This window comes from Anolis sagrei, chromosome 2, assembly GCF_037176765.1.
Source record: "Anolis sagrei isolate rAnoSag1 chromosome 2, rAnoSag1.mat, whole genome shotgun sequence".
NCBI classification, from domain to species: Eukaryota; Metazoa; Chordata; class Lepidosauria; order Squamata; family Dactyloidae; genus Anolis; species Anolis sagrei.
The window spans coordinates 145,720,169-145,735,708 of NC_090022.1; the positions used below are offsets into that span (position 1 = coordinate 145,720,169).

Genomic DNA, 15,540 nt, shown 5'->3' on the forward strand with positions numbered 1-15,540 from the left:
AGTGTATACTCTGAAATATAGCGCACAAAACCTGGTATCTATTGATCTTCCATCCAGGTACTAACCAGAAGTGACCCTGCTTAGCTTCCAAGATCAGGTGGGATCAGGTTCCTTTAAGTCAGTGGTTCTCAACCTGTGGGTTCCCAGGTGTTTTAGCCTACAACTCCCAGAAATCCCAGCCAGTTTACCAGCTGTGAGGATTTCTGGGAGTTGAAGGCCGAAACATCTGAGGATCCACAGGTTGAGAACCACTGTTTTAGGTCCATTTCATGAGACATTTTTGTTGTGATGCTATCAAGTTTCAGTTACACAATGTAGCTGAAACTGATTGAAGTCAATCAGTGACCAGGGAATATATCCACATCATCCTGGGATGATTAAGCTCCTTCAACTTCTGGGACCTCAAGTGGTTAGACACCACGAAGTACATTTCCTCTCTCCAGCACTGACTGACATGTTTGAGTGATGTCCAGTTACTCTTGGTAAGTCAGAGAATAGGAACTTTGAAAGGAGGAATGAGATACCTACTTGCACAATGCCCTAAAAATATTTGCATTGCTATAACTCCCATTAGTAAACCCCTAATAGGAATTGGGCCCCAGTGTTTGGACTCTTCATAGTATGTAGTAACTCGATAAGTCGTTAGACAGGATGATCACACATCCAATTAGGGGGATACCCTTCCTGTCACCACCAAATTACTAGAATGCTGCAAATTTCTAGGTCATTGCCCTTGCAAGCTTCACTGGTTTGCAAACGTTTGTGTAGCCCTGACCCAGAACCATTCATGCTTTGCCAAGTTAACAGCCAACCAATCCCATTCAAATTATTCAGTAGGATGTTCTCGGCTGACACCAGAACATAGCAGGTCCCTGGCCTACAGACTCTTTATGCAGCTCACTAAGACAGGGCATGGCTTGTTCTACAAAGAAAGGAACAAGACGGCTTTCATCTGAAGACAGCTTTTAATGAGAGTTGGCACAATAGACAGTGACAGGAGTAAAAAGCATAAAACAAAACCCCATACAAGATTAGTATTCTTCCCCTTCGTCTTCCCCCTCAGCACTGTCTGCTCCAACTTCTTCATAATCCTTCTCCAGGGCAGCCATGTCCTCCCGGGCCTCAGAGAACTCTCCTTCCTCCATCCCCTCCCCGACGTACCAGTGGACAAAGGCACGCTTGGCATACATCAGGTCAAACTTGTGGTCCAGGCGAGCCCAGGCCTCCGCAATGGCGGTGGTGTTGCTTAGCATGCAGACAGCACGCTGCACTTTGGCCAGGTCACCTCCAGGGACCACCGTGGGTGGCTGGTAGTTGATGCCCACCTTGAAACCAGTGGGGCACCAGTCCACAAACTGGATGCTACGCTTGGTCTTGATGGTGGCAATAGCAGCATTGACATCTTTGGGAACCACATCCCCACGGTACAAAAGGCAGCAAGCCATGTATTTACCGTGACGAGGGTCGCATTTCACCATCTGGTTGGCCGGCTCAAAGCAAGCATTGGTGATCTCGGCTACAGTTAGCTGTTCATGGTAAGCTTTCTCAGCAGAGATGACCGGGGCATAGGTGGCCAAGGGGAAGTGGATACGAGGATAGGGCACCAAGTTGGTCTGGAATTCGGTCAGATCTACATTCAGGGCACCATCAAATCGCAGAGAGGCTGTGATGGAGGACACAATCTGGCTGATCAGGCGGTTGAGGTTGGTGTAAGTAGGGCGCTCGATGTCGAGGTTTCTGCGGCAGATGTCGTAGATGGCTTCATTGTCCACCATGAAAGCACAGTCGGAGTGCTCCAGGGTGGTGTGGGTGGTCAGAATGGAGTTGTAGGGCTCAACTACGGCTGTGGAGACTTGAGGGGCTGGGTAGATGGAGAACTCCAGCTTGGACTTCTTCCCATAGTCAACAGACAGGCGCTCCATCAGCAAGGAGGTAAAACCAGAGCCCGTGCCACCACCAAAGCTGTGGAAGACCAGGAAGCCCTGGAGACCTGTGCATTGGTCAGCCTGTGGGAATAAAATACTGTTAATTTTAATGCTGGTCATTCACCAAAATAAAATCAACAAACATCTAAATTAGAGTTGAGTATTTTACAGTCCTCCAGCCATTGTCCTACTGTAATCTTGCATTATCCCTAACCCATGACAATGTATAATGAGAGTTCCAGTCCACTTGGAAAGCCATACTTTACCATGCCTGATGTAAAGACTATGGGGAAAATAAATTTATCTTCAAGATGTAAGCATAAAAATACCAATCAGCATGGCTTGATATCACATGGTAGTCTCAGTCCCATGTTCATTTTCCATTGTGCCCATCTTTAGGACAAAAGATGCTTACCAGCTTCCGGATCCTGTCCAGGACCAAGTCAATGATCTCCTTGCCAATGGTGTAGTGGCCCCTGGCGTAGTTGTTGGCGGCATCTTCCTTGCCAGTGATGAGCTGCTCAGGGTGGAAAAGCTGTCGGTAGGTTCCCGTGCGCACTTCATCTGCAGAGAGAACAGGGGGAGGTTGGGAAAAGGGAACATTTAGACCACTCCAGTGTGATGTGAACTGAACTACTGATTCAGCAAGTTCAGTGAATGAAGCTCCTCAGTTACATAAAATTAATACTTTCAATGACTTTAGGAAGGACTGAGCTGCCAGACTAGATCAAAGGGCTCTCTGGGCTGCCATTTAAAGGATTACCAAGAAGGAAAAAAACCTTGGATGAGTAGGGTGGAGCTATGCTTCTAGGACAGAGCTTCCCAAATATAAATGAAAAAGTTTTCATGAAATTTCATTTCATTATTACAATGTATGTATGTTTCTCTATGTCTTATAAGGTTTGCTAGGAAAGCTGAAATGATGCATGTCTAAAAAGTGTGTCACCAACATGAGTTTTTGAAAAGGCAGTAGAACAGAGTGGTCAGATGGGCTGGGGGACTGTGGGAGTCATAGTCCATAAACATTACTTTCTCAGATTCTTGATACCATATGATACTGCTTTAGACCAAGTCAGATTATTAGCATATTTAGCTCACTTATTTATCCCATTATAAACCTATGTGCACTCTCTCTTGATATTTTGTATCCTGGAGGAAGTCTTAAAATAATTTTCAGTTCTCAGGAAACTCCTACATACAAATTATTATATCTACAGTTTTTTTAAGGTTTCCAAATCACAATCTTAGAACTCTTAAAGACTTCCTCTTAAACAATCATGGCCAAGAAACCCTGCTGTAATGTCTCAAACACAACTAAGCCCGACTCTTTCTACTTGATGCCTTTTAATCAGAAATACTGTGTATTAGCGAAGGACATTCTGCTTAAAGCATGCACCCATTCATTAAACTTTAACCCTCCTCTCTGGCATCTTGTCGTTAAAGAGTGTTGGTGATATAGCTTGTACACTCACCAATCACAGTTGGCTCCAAGTCTACAAAGACAGCCCTGGGGACGTGTTTGCCGGCTCCTGTCTCGCTGAAGAAAGTGTTGAAGGAATCGTCTCCTCCCCCAATGGTCTTGTCGCTGGGCATCTGCCCATCAGGCTGGATGCCATGCTCCAGGCAGTAGAGCTCCCAGCAGGCATTGCCAATCTGGACTCCGGCTTGGCCAACATGGATGGAGATGCACTCACGCTGCAAAGAAAAGCAATTACACTCCAAAGTAAGCTAGTTCCAGAGTAAGGAATTTATTGACTAGTGTCCTCCAGATCAGATGCATGAAGAGACAACCTGAGCTACAGATGCATGCACAAAGACATCTGAAGAATTTAGATAGTTCCCAACCTTTGATCCTCTGGGTGTTTTGGACATCAGCTCCCACAATTCCTAACAGCTGATAAGCTGGCTGGGATTTCTGGGAGTTGAAATCCAAAACACCTTGAAGACCAAAGGTTGACAACCACTGTGATAGCTTATCCCATAACAAAAGGTAGAGTTGGTTAATTTGTACAAGATCAGTAGGGATTTGGGGTTTTCAACTGTTTAACAAAAGCAGCAGCAAAATTACTTCCCAGCTCTGTAACCTAAATGATCCTGCTGAAATTAAGAAAGCTTTGTGTAATCAGGAATGGAATTTTCTGGGTAAGGGTTGTGAAACTTTTATCCAAAATGAATGCCTGAGCTCAAAAAACTTAAATTCTAAGAGTATTTGCAACAGGTTTAGGCTCTTAGTTCAAAAACAACACACTTAGTCCTGCAAGTCTGCATATCCTTGCAATCATTAATTTCATATTCTTTAAAGTTCTCACAAGATTTGGTTTTGCTATGGACATACTTACGGTAGTTATACTCCTGGGAAATAAGCCAACAATATATGGTATTATTTCTAGAACAGAAAAATATACTTTGAGTTACATCTAGTTATGGATTCAACAAGTTGCTTATTGCTAGACGACTGTGGTAAAATGTCATATAATAAGAGTATGAAGTCTGGCAATCTTTGCTCAGAAATGCCGCAGGTAAATATGAGCCCTGTCATTTTCTTTTCTTTGTTAAAATCTATATATTTGTTAATTTCTTCATAAGTCATTATACAATTTGTAAAGACAGCATTTTTTTGGATATGTAACATATCCCTATCTATACCAGTGATTCCCAACCTGTGGTTCGTGAACCACTAGTGGTTCATAACAACGGAAATATGGTCTGCAGCCTCACCATTACTACACCATTGCCTTGAAATCATGCAACAATGAGAGCGACTGGTCTCGTGAAACCCTCTTATCATGCCGAGGCAACAGGGATGTCGGGAGGGGAGAGGCTGACTACCCACAAAAGATTACTACTACCAAATTAACTCTAGATTATGAAATTTGGTTTTCTGTCAGCGGATAGGGACTACTGGATGGTATATGTTCTGTATCAGAAACTAAAGCGGATGTGGTCTATCCAATGCAATTTTCTGAATTAGCACCTCAAATAACCAAAACAAATCTAAAGTTGACGAAAAACCAATTTGTAACCCTTTTGGTCCCTGTTAAAAAAAAAAAAAGGTTGGGAACCACTGATACAAACCAATCAAAACTAGCCTCCCTCCTCTTCCCCAACCATTATCTTTTCTGAGGAGATCAGTGACAAGTAAACTGGATATCTGCTGTTTCAAATTGATAGTTTTTTGCATTTAGAAAGAGCAAGTTTTCCCAACTTCAGAAACATTCCTGATGCAAACTGCCTCACCTCTGCCCCTTTGTGTATGGGAATCCTAAAGAGTAATCATCTAGTACTCACTGAGCTCATTCATTATTCATTTAATTCTAAACTTGAAAAGGTTTCTTCTTTCTTCTTCTCCAACCCTGTTTAAACCAGTTTAAGCCAGCCAGCTCTCATCATCTGACTCAAAGCAGCACAAAGGGTTAGATAAGCAGTGGGGAGAAGTGCAGTTTCAGAGACTTAAGATCTTCCCTATTACCACCATGAACCACCTCTGAAGGATGAGTCAGTGGATAAAATGGCTTAAATGAGAAGAGCAGTTATACCGCCAGCTTAACAGATAACTACATTCCCAAAATTACCCTCTCTGACTAGGGTGGGCAGAAGAGGAATCTCTTGACCTCATCGGCTTGTGTGTATCATCAAAAGTTTGCAACTACCAGTTGTTTTGTAAATGAGATGATCCTTTCCATCCCAATCTAAACTGAAGCAATGAAGAAGTGGGCTTCTGAGGAACACCCTGGGCCTCCTTCTACTAGTACTGGAATGAACTTATACATAATGCCACCTGTTTTGATTAGGAGACTTCAGGCATCTGAAAAAAAGCCCAAGAGAACACAAAAAGTGCCCCTAGGAGACATGTTATGTGCACCTTTATTCTAAGTAGGGTTGCCAGTTCAGGAATGTAAGGCCCTGAGCTTTCTGGGCCAAAACCTAGGACTAGCCCCTGGGGGAGTTATTCAGCATTCATCTTTCAAGGAGCAACTTCAGTTGCTCACAATTTTCATTCAAACACACACAGATTGACCGGGAAAATATATTTGACAACTAAGACAGTAATCTTAAGGAGCTGTTCCCAGAAATGGAAGGACCATTCATTTTCATTTAGTGACAGAGATGCTATGAGGAACACTTAATATAGTCTACTTGCTTCTATGTAGGAGATGAATGCAGAGCAGAGGGTGACCCCTGGCACCCTCTGCTCTGGAAGGAAGGAGGAAACTTACAAAAGAAATATATAGACCTCCCTTATAAGTTGCAGTATCAAGTCAATTACTATAAGCCTGGAAAACTATAGTAAATTGTTGCCCTAATAGCTGAACCAATTATTTCCACACTGCCGTGTCCTTTTGCTTGCAATTGAGTTCACCAAAACCGGAGAATTTGCACCCTTCCCTCCCGCCTGGAAATGACCCACAAAAACGCAGGGCCAAGCCCCAAGATCTAGCAATTCTGAATCTAAATTGTGTGTTCACATGTGGGCAGCTCTTCCCTAGTAAATGACAACCACCGTCCTTCCAAGAAAGATGGCCTTTTCATATATGATACTGACTGAAATTTTAATTTGGCTAGAGCTCTTTACCACTACAATATGAAGGCACGTGGTCTTTGAAAGGGGAAAATAGTAAAAAGGATTATAGTGCCATTTCAAAAGGACCGTAAGTATTGTGTATCCTGTTCCTTAATTCTAAGCATATGTCTCTGGCTTTATAACCACTATATTTCATTTGGGTCCATCTGGTGGTTCTTGAGGTTCTAGTAGGAACCAAATTATGGTCGATCCTGTAAGCTTGACAACTGCCCAGTCTTGATTTAAGCTCTATTTTTAGCTATATATAGCTTGGGCATATATACTCTCAGGTGACCAATGGTGAGGTTTCTATAATAGATGGTAAGAAAGGATTTTCCTGAAGGATTTAGTATTTTTTGCTGAATGCAAGAAACTCAAGGCTACACCAAACTCTGTGCTGGAATCCAGCAATTATATGTATGCTGATTTGGGATTAGCTGAAGAGGAATGCAGTGGACCTTATTCAAGTAAACATGAACAGCAGATGTGTGTGCACATATAACGTCCCCATGTAGGGTTTTCTTAGACAAGGAGAAAAAAGCTGTGTTTGTGTCTGATGCAACAACAAAGCCATTAAGGATAGGAGTACAGTAGCCATACTGTGTGAATTTTTTTTATGGGGTCGCATGAAATATTTTACTGTCTGTGCCTTGTTTGCAGACCATATATGCGTTATTGCCCTAGCATCAATCAACTTCAGTTAGTAGTTAGTACTTTCACAACAGTACCGTAGCTGCTATAATTTATTAGCATTGAGTTGCATGCCCAGTACCTAGAATACAGGCAGACAAAGTGTCTCCTTGAAGGCTACTCTTGCACTCGCCTGGCTTTATTCAGGACTTCAAAGGTGTCCCAATCAAAACAAATGCATCATAAACATACATGAATATGGCCTAAGTTCTGTTGCAAGTCTCAACTGGAGAAGACCAATTGAATCAGTGGAATGATATAAATCTGCTTCATCTTTATATGTAAAATCTCAGCCTGTGTATGTTTGTGCTCACAAAACTCAAAAAGCAGTTGGTTGATTGACTTGACATTTTGACATAATGTTGCATTCCAATTCACACATGTTTTTATAGTAAAAGGAAATTTTGACACAATGTTGCATTTGAATACACGCATGTGTTTAGCATAAAACTAGCAGTCCTGGAATAAACAAAGTGGAATCTGTGACTCCCAAAGCAACCACTAGTTTTCATTTTACCTCAGCAGTATAAGAAATGTAAACTGAGCCCTAGCAACCAATGGCTGCACAGCTTACCATTTACTTCAGCAGTAAAAGAAATACCCAATCACTGAGCAGCTTTCATTTACCTCAGCAGTAGAAGGCTTAACAACAAATCTCAGCGCAGCTTTCCTTTTACCTCAGCAGTATAAGAAATACCAACCAATCACAGAGCAGCTGTCATTTCACCTCAGCAGTATAAGAAATGAAAGCTGAGCTGTGTTTGGTTGCTATTGGCATACCACTCATTCTAACCGACACGGCGTTCAACTACTAACGACTACAATTTCCAATGCGCCTTACATTAGCTATGACTATCAATAAAGTGCAGGTGAAATCTTTGCAAGTGTGCAGTTTGAATTTAGAAAACAATTCCTTCTTTCATGGGCACTTATATGTCACATGCTCCAGAGTCGATAATCAAATCTTTATGTTTATTGAGGAAACGGACAAACCAGAAATGTAGTCAATCCGCTAGCTTTACAATAAAAAATGATTTCTGCCAAAAAAAATTTTTCCTTTCATTCCACACAGACACAGCAACACAAGGCGGTGTATTGAGTTTAATTTAATTATGTTTTTTCTCAGGGAATCTATGTTTGCAGCAATACTTTTATCTACTATGTCATTCATTTCATATCACACTAAGCCACAGTGAAGCAGGGTCCGATTTAGCTAGTATAATAATAATAATAATAATAATAATAATAATAATAATTCTTACCCCCTTACCCACCTCTCCCCATGGCTCAAGGCACATTACAGTACAGTAAAATTTAATTATTTCAAATATTTGTACCCCGCTCTTTTCTACCCCCGAAGGGGAACTCATATAAATACTATAAAAATTCTAGAAACACACATATTAAAATGCCGTTCCATAAAACATACTGCCCTGTCTAGGGAAAAATTGGATTTAGTTTTATGCTTTCAGAAAGATATCAATGTGACTGAAAAAGAGGCAAATCTATCCTGATCAAAGAACACACTGTTGGGCAGCTGGAAAGTACCTTCCTTCCCCAGTCAAAAAAGGGGTTAATCAGAAGAGCCACTGGTCCCCAGATGCCAGGAGTCTCTAATGCCTTACCATAGGTCATTCTGGTTGGAACAAATAAGACTTGGAGGCCAAAAGGTCTGGGAGGCCAGCTGCTTCCCCACCCTTCCCCAAGGGTTTTCAAAGATGGGCTGATCTCTGGAGTGTGTCATACCACAACCCTCCCCCTGCTGTTCAGTGATTGTATCTTAGATATTGTTGCTCATTCCTAATCAGCCCAGGAAGCCTTGGGTGTGACTCAGAACCACCCAGAGCCTGGCTGAGTCACTGTGTGTCTGTGGCAGTACAATATATCCAGTAAAGGGGAGTCAGGGTCAGCATCACATCAGGGTCCTCCTCTTGTATTTATCTCTGGCCTCCAGCTGCTGAGCACCATTTTTCACATAGCTAATCATGTAAGTGCATCTTCAAGTTGCTTGCCGACTTTTGGTGACTCCATGCATTTCATAGGATTTTCTTAAGGGAGGAAAACTCAGGGGTGATTTTGCCAGTTCCTTCCTGTGGAATATAGCCTGCAGCACCAGGGATTCGTTAGCAATTTGAATTCCCATTCTGTACTCACAGCCCTCTGCAAATATGCAACAGAGCAAAAGGTCAAGCTGGCAGCTCTGAGACGTCCCACATCAGGGAGTTTTCTGGACATTTTAGCCAAGGCCAAAGAAACCGTGTGACCTTGTTGACTGAAGGGTAAACAAAAGAAACAGGCCTGAGGAGTCAAAATAATAGTGTCTTGTATGCTCTATATTTTAATCATTGTTCTGTGTATTTTAATATATGTATTTTGTAGAAATATATTTTAATATGTGTATTTTTAATAATTATGCATTTTACCTATGTTATAACCTGCTCTGATCCACAAGGAAAGGAGGATAAGAAATAAAACAATATCTCCAATTCTATTTCATCCAGCAACTCCATACATTCACAATTGGCACAGAAAAATATAATTTGGAACAACCAAAATACAGGTTATGTCCCAGGTTCTTCACTGGGAAAACTATAGGAGTCTAGAGCTCTCAGTTTGTGCTGAAGTATCCATCTTCCCGTTAATGGGTACATCCCAGCAGGATTAGGCTTGTTTTAACTAGTCATACCTAGCTGGGGAAATAGTCAACAACAACTTGCAGAAGAGGGAGGTTACACTCAAGTCTCACCCACCCAAATTTAAGAACACTTTAAATACCACTGTTTTCCATGACACACAAAAGAGGGGAGAGGAGTAAACATAGCTAGCCAAGGCTGCTTTGTGGGCTTCTGGAACTCAAAATGGCTGTCCCTAAAAGTACCAAAGATTCAATAGTAGTTTAAGGGCCCTTCCAGAAATACCCTATACCCCAGGATCAAATCCCAAGTTTTCTGTTTATGCCACATTATCCAGCAGTGGGAACTCATATAATCCAGTTTAAAGCAGAAAAACCTGGGATCAGATCCTGTCTGGAAGGGCTCGAAGTTAAATATTTAGAACAAGAGTGAGGAATTGGCAGGCTTAACAGTGTAGTCACGTCTCTAGACTGATCCTGCTGTCTAGGTCTGATGGGGATTGCAGTCCAGGATCCACAACCTAATGGAAGGACATCTCAAACATCTCAGGCTAAACATGCCCAGGTCTTTAAGCCGCTCCTCATAGGGCTTGTTCTTCAGACCCTTGATCACCTAAAAGCACCTGGCATTTACTACAGCTATATTTGTACGTTCCTTGAGATGCAATCACTACTGTCCTTAAGAACAGATGAATCAGGTCCTGGCTATTTTTACCAGAAGACTACATAGACCAGGTGTTTTATTCCACACATATCTCACATCTTTCACTGAAAAGCCTTCCCTGGAAACCATGGAAGAGCATGGAGAGGTGATTGGATTGGTCATTGAATCAGTGTCTTCTGAACTGGTGGTCTCTGAACATCCTCCCACCAGATCTCTCAGGCAACAGGACATCTTATGAGACAAAAATGCAGGCTTGTGGGGCACACACAACTCAATACACTGACAAAGGAGAATGGATGGGATTTTGAGACAAGAAACCAAGAACCTGGCTATTGCTACCTCATTGGTTGCCTCACTGTGTGTAATGATATGGCAGGCTTTGTAGGAGAAGAGTCATATGATGTTCTGGAAATGCATAGAATCCAAAGTATAAACCAAGCATATGGAAGTAGTCACATCTCATGTAGTAACTGCCCTTTATGATTCGATAGCATGTCACTGAAAAGCCCAGAGGGAGATCTCGGGAAATTTTCTACTTCAGTAGTCTTAACAGCAAATTTTTATATAGGCTTCTACAGAATGTATGATCCTCCCAACTTTGAAATAGCAAATTCCACTTCATTCTCAATCATGGTAGATTTTTTAGAATCGACTTAAGATTGTGTGATTAAGCAATATAATGCTTTTTAAAATGGAGGTTTCAATTGCATCTTTAGCACTCTCCTGTTATCACACTGAGTCATACAACAGAGCTATTCCATCCTTCAGAGTTGCATTTTCCACTGAGATGCACATCCATGAAATTGTTCTTAACTTTCACCCTGCTGCTTCACAGCTAGCTTCAAGTCATGTTCTGCTATAGAATCCCTTACGGAATATCTTTGCAGAAGCAAGGCTATTCAAAATGAGCCACTTTCACTTTCAACTTTTTGTGTGTCAGGAGTGACTTGAGAAACTGCAAGTTGCTTCTGGTGTGAGAGAATTGGCCATCTGCAAGGACATTGCCCAGGGGACAAAAGGATGTTTGATGTTTTACCATCCTTGTGGGAGGCTTCCCTTTGGGGAGCTGACAGAGGGAGCTCAACCCACTCTCCCAAGACATTTATTGTGTTTCAGGCCTGGCTTAAAGCATGCCCCACATGCACAGCAGCCCAGTAATATTTGCCAGAGTTTGGTTCCAGGGCTCTCACTGATACTGAAATCCAAGGATGCGCAAATCCCATTATATAAAATGGCATGGTAAAAGGCTGGACCTTCGATCAAATAGTATTGTAAAATGGTGTCCTGTATATAAAGTGGCAAAACCAAGGTCTGGTTTTGGATTTTTGAAGGCTGCTGGTGGTGGAATCTGTAAATGGTGAACCCATGGATAGGCAACCAACTTTTTTAAAAAAAAGGTGAGTATAAGGAAATTTTCACAAGGCAGTTTGCTCAACTGAAGTAAGAGGTATATTTGAAATAAGAGCCGTTCCACACATCTCCTCTCAGGCCTGCTCTGGGGTTGGTGGGTCTCCTCCCTCCGAGGCAGAGCCACCCCTCTGAATGGCCCCTTCCCTGAAAAGTGACTCAGCGGACATGATTCACAAACGGGAATGGAGGGCAGGAAGATGATGTGACCAACCAGGTTGCTATGCAGGAACCAGGAGAAAGGCATATTCTGCCGCTCAAAGCAAGTTAACGTGGCCCTATCTCCCACTAGCATTTTTTCTGCTCCCCCACCAGACAAGAGTGAACTAATTTGGGGAATAACATTTATGAAAAGATCCACAGACACTGTGAGCAGGCAACGCATAATGAGATTCTCTGCCTTGGCCAACTCAGTGACAGTGCCGGGTTTAGGACAAATGAAGCCCTGTGCTAGTCACGAGGCCCCTTCCTTGGGCCTTGAAAAAGGTCAGTCCAGTAGGTCTATACTGCCTGCTTGCTGGCGCACTCCCATAGACTATAAATCAGGCACGGGCAAACTTTGGCCCTCCAGGTATTTTGGACTTCAACTCCTACAATTTCTAACAGCCTACCAACTGTTGAGGACCAAAACACGTGGAGATATGAAGTCTGGAATTCTGAAATTCCTCCAAAACACAAAGCCTTCAAATTTCAAATTGCACCACACAAGGAAAAAAAATATCGTGCAGGAAGATGATCCCCTCCCCACCCCCACGCCACCAATGGGACCCTGTGCTTAAGCACAATGGTACATCTGGCACTGCCCAGTGGCCTCAGGCTAGTGGTGCTCCCTGAACTGGGATATAGATAAGGTGAAGGTTTTCCCCCGAGTTAAGTTGTGTCCGACTCTAGGAGTTGGTGCTCATCTTCATTTCTAAGCCAAAGAGCTGGTATTGTCCGTAGACACTTCAAGGGACATGTGGCTGGCATGACTGCATGGAGCACAGTTACCTTCCCGCAGAAGCGGTACCTATTGATCTACTCATATTTGCAGAAGCTGTGGCTGACAGTGGAAGCTCACGCCACTCCCTGGATTCAAACCTGCGACCTTTTGGTCAACAAGCTCAGCAGTTCAGCGGTTTCACCCACTGCGCCACCAGGGGCTCTGGGTCATAGGTACGAGCATCATTTTGCCTCAGGAAGTCAAACGCTTTGGAATGGCTCCACTTGGAAGTCTCTGCCCTTCTTGTGCACTCACCATTACGAATTATTCTCTCCACTCATCTTTATATAAAGTCAGTCCTCAGCACCATGGACAAAACCATCCTTGACTTAAAGAAGGCACAGGCAAACTTTGACCCTCCAGATGTCTTGGACTCCAACTCACACAACTCCTAACAGCCTATAGGCCGTTAGGAATTATGGGACTTGAAGTCCAAAACTCCTGAGGGGGTGAAGTTTGCCCATTCCAGGGTTAAAGTATTTGAACATAAATTAATTCCAAAAGGCATTTTTTATTTTTTGTAATTTTAGATTAAGGAACATTATTTCACTCTTTATCACACTGAAGGAGTCCCAAAGTCTGGTGGGATATACAGTACTTTGAAGAGATATCTGACTATAGGACTAGAGCAGCCGTGGATCTGAAGATCCTGGAACGAAACTCTGGCAGATACAGAAAGCCTAAAGCTTCCGCTTCTCATTTACTTCCTGCAAAAACTGCCAGGAGAGAGCGCAAGAGTACATCCACACTGGAGAAGGAATGCAGTATAGACACGCCTTTGACTACCATGGCTCAATGATATGGGATCCTGGGAGTTTTACTTTGGGGACGAGGCGCTATCATTCTTTAGCAGAGAAGGATACAGTACTTGACAAACTACATTTCCCGGATCCCACTGCACTGAGTTATAGAAGTGAAAGTGGCGTCAAGCTGCATTCATTCTATAGTGTAGATCAGGCATGGGCAAACTTGGGCCCTCTAGGTGTTTTGGACTTCAACTCCCACCATTCCTCACAGCCTCAGGCCCTTTCCTTTTCCCCCTCATCCGCTTAAGCATAGCTAAACAAAGGAGCAGCTCATTTGGGAAGAGCCAACTCCACAAAGCAGCTAGGCGTGATCTGGGCACCCTGCCCAAATAACACTACTATGTAACAGAATTTGAAAAAAGTTATCCCTGCTTTGCAAGTGTTATTTCCTGTTTAATTGTGCAGAATTTACTTTGAAAGGAGTTGTTACACTCCAGAAACTTGAGTTTTGCGGCTGCCACAGACTAGGCTGAATAGATGAGATATTCATGGGAAAATTATAGTAAAATGTACAGCAGGATGTCCCGCCAAAATGAAGTTATTGCAGTTTTAATAAACTTTCCCCATGTTTTTATGATAACACCAATTAGGAAGTTACATTTCTAACCCAGGAACAAAAGTCGTGCTATATCTGTCTCCTGAGACTCTGAAGCCCTGCCAATCAGGTCCTGCCCTAGATAGAATCATAGAGTTGGAAGAGACCTCATGGGCCATCCAGTCACCCTGCCAAGAAGTAGGAAAATTGCATTCAAAGCACCCCCAACAGATGGCCATCCAGCCTCTGTTTGAAAGTTTCCAACAAAGGAGCCTCTACCACACTCCAAGGCAGAGAGTTCCACTGCTGAACAGTATGGAAGTTCTTCTTAATGTTCAGATGGAATCTCCTTTCTTGTAGTTTGGAGCCATTGTTCCAGGGCAGCAGAAAACAAGCTCGCTCGCTCCTCCCTATGACTTCCCCTCACATATTTATTCATGGATATCATGTCTCCCCTTAGCCTTCTATTTTTCAGGCTAAACATGCCCAAGGTCTTTAAGCCGCTCTTCATAGGGCTTGTTCTCCAGACCCTTGACCACTTTAGTCTTCTGCCCTCCATGTATTTTGAACTTCGACTCCCACCATGTCCCTTCCGACCACGCCACGAGACACGTGTGCAGGGAGAAATGGCGACTAAGTTCGGCAGAAGGAGTTTCCTTCCTTCTCGACCTGGAGAGGCACTGCTACATATTCTGGGGAAGCTCCAGGAGCAGGAAGAAGAAAAGGGGCACATCCACACCGTCGAATTAAGGCGGTTTGGCACCCCTTGAGCGGCTCTGGCTGAATGCTCCCCAACCCTGAGAGTTCTCCAGAACTTTTCCCTCTTCCTCTGCCGAAGGGTCTCCTTTCCCCAAGTGTGGCTCTTTCACTCACTCACTTACCATGTTTCTGGGCGAGCTTAGGTTTAAGAGACAGAAGCCGGAAAAGGAAGAAGGAAGTCAGGAAGGCGAAAGTCTTCCTCACTGACCGACTCGTCAAGGGAGCCTCCAGTGAGCAGGAACTTCTGATCTGGTCCCGTCCACGACTAAGGCGCGGCCTTTTATAACCGCGTGGGCGGGGCTTTGTGCCTCGGGGGCGGGGCTACAGCAGACAGGCATTTCCCCTCCCCCTCCCCTCCCTTTTTTCAAAAATCCCTTGTCTCTAATTGGCGGGTTCGAATTTTCCTCTGGGGAGGGGGTTGCCTTAATATCTTAACTCGAATAGTCCTGAATGTGGGGCGGTCCTTGAGACAGGCAGTGAGCCAAGCGGCCATCCACACTGTAGAATTAACCCAGTTTGGTAGCGCTTTTAAATTGCGATGGAATCCAGAGTTATCATAGAATCATAGAGTTGGAAGAG

The 15,540-nt window shown here is 43.3% G+C and overlaps 1 protein-coding gene across 1 annotated transcript; it reads right to left on the reverse strand.

Annotated features, from left to right (window-relative positions):
• Positions 1–946: 946 nt before the first annotated feature.
• LOC132768227 (tubulin alpha-1C chain) lies at positions 947–15,239 on the reverse strand. Its single transcript, XM_060763921.2, has 4 exons — positions 15,084–15,239; positions 3,398–3,620; positions 2,341–2,489; positions 947–2,006 (listed from the first exon to the last, which is right to left on the reverse strand). Exons 1-4 carry the CDS (start codon positions 15,084–15,086, stop codon positions 1,032–1,034), a joined length of 1,350 nt encoding a protein of 449 aa, XP_060619904.1. The 5' UTR covers positions 15,087–15,239; the 3' UTR covers positions 947–1,031.
• Positions 15,240–15,540: the final 301 nt, after the last annotated feature.

What these genes read in the sequence shown, in the direction of transcription:
- LOC132768227 (XM_060763921.2), bottom strand. An exon ending in CTTGGAGCCAACTGTGATTG is followed by an intron (nt 2,490 to 3,397) that starts GTGAGTGTACAA and finishes TTCTCTCTGCAG; the next exon opens with ATGAAGTGCGCACGGGAACC. An exon ending in TGGACAGGATCCGGAAGCTG is followed by an intron (nt 2,007 to 2,340) that starts GTAAGCATCTTT and finishes TTATTCCCACAG; the next exon opens with GCTGACCAATGCACAGGTCT.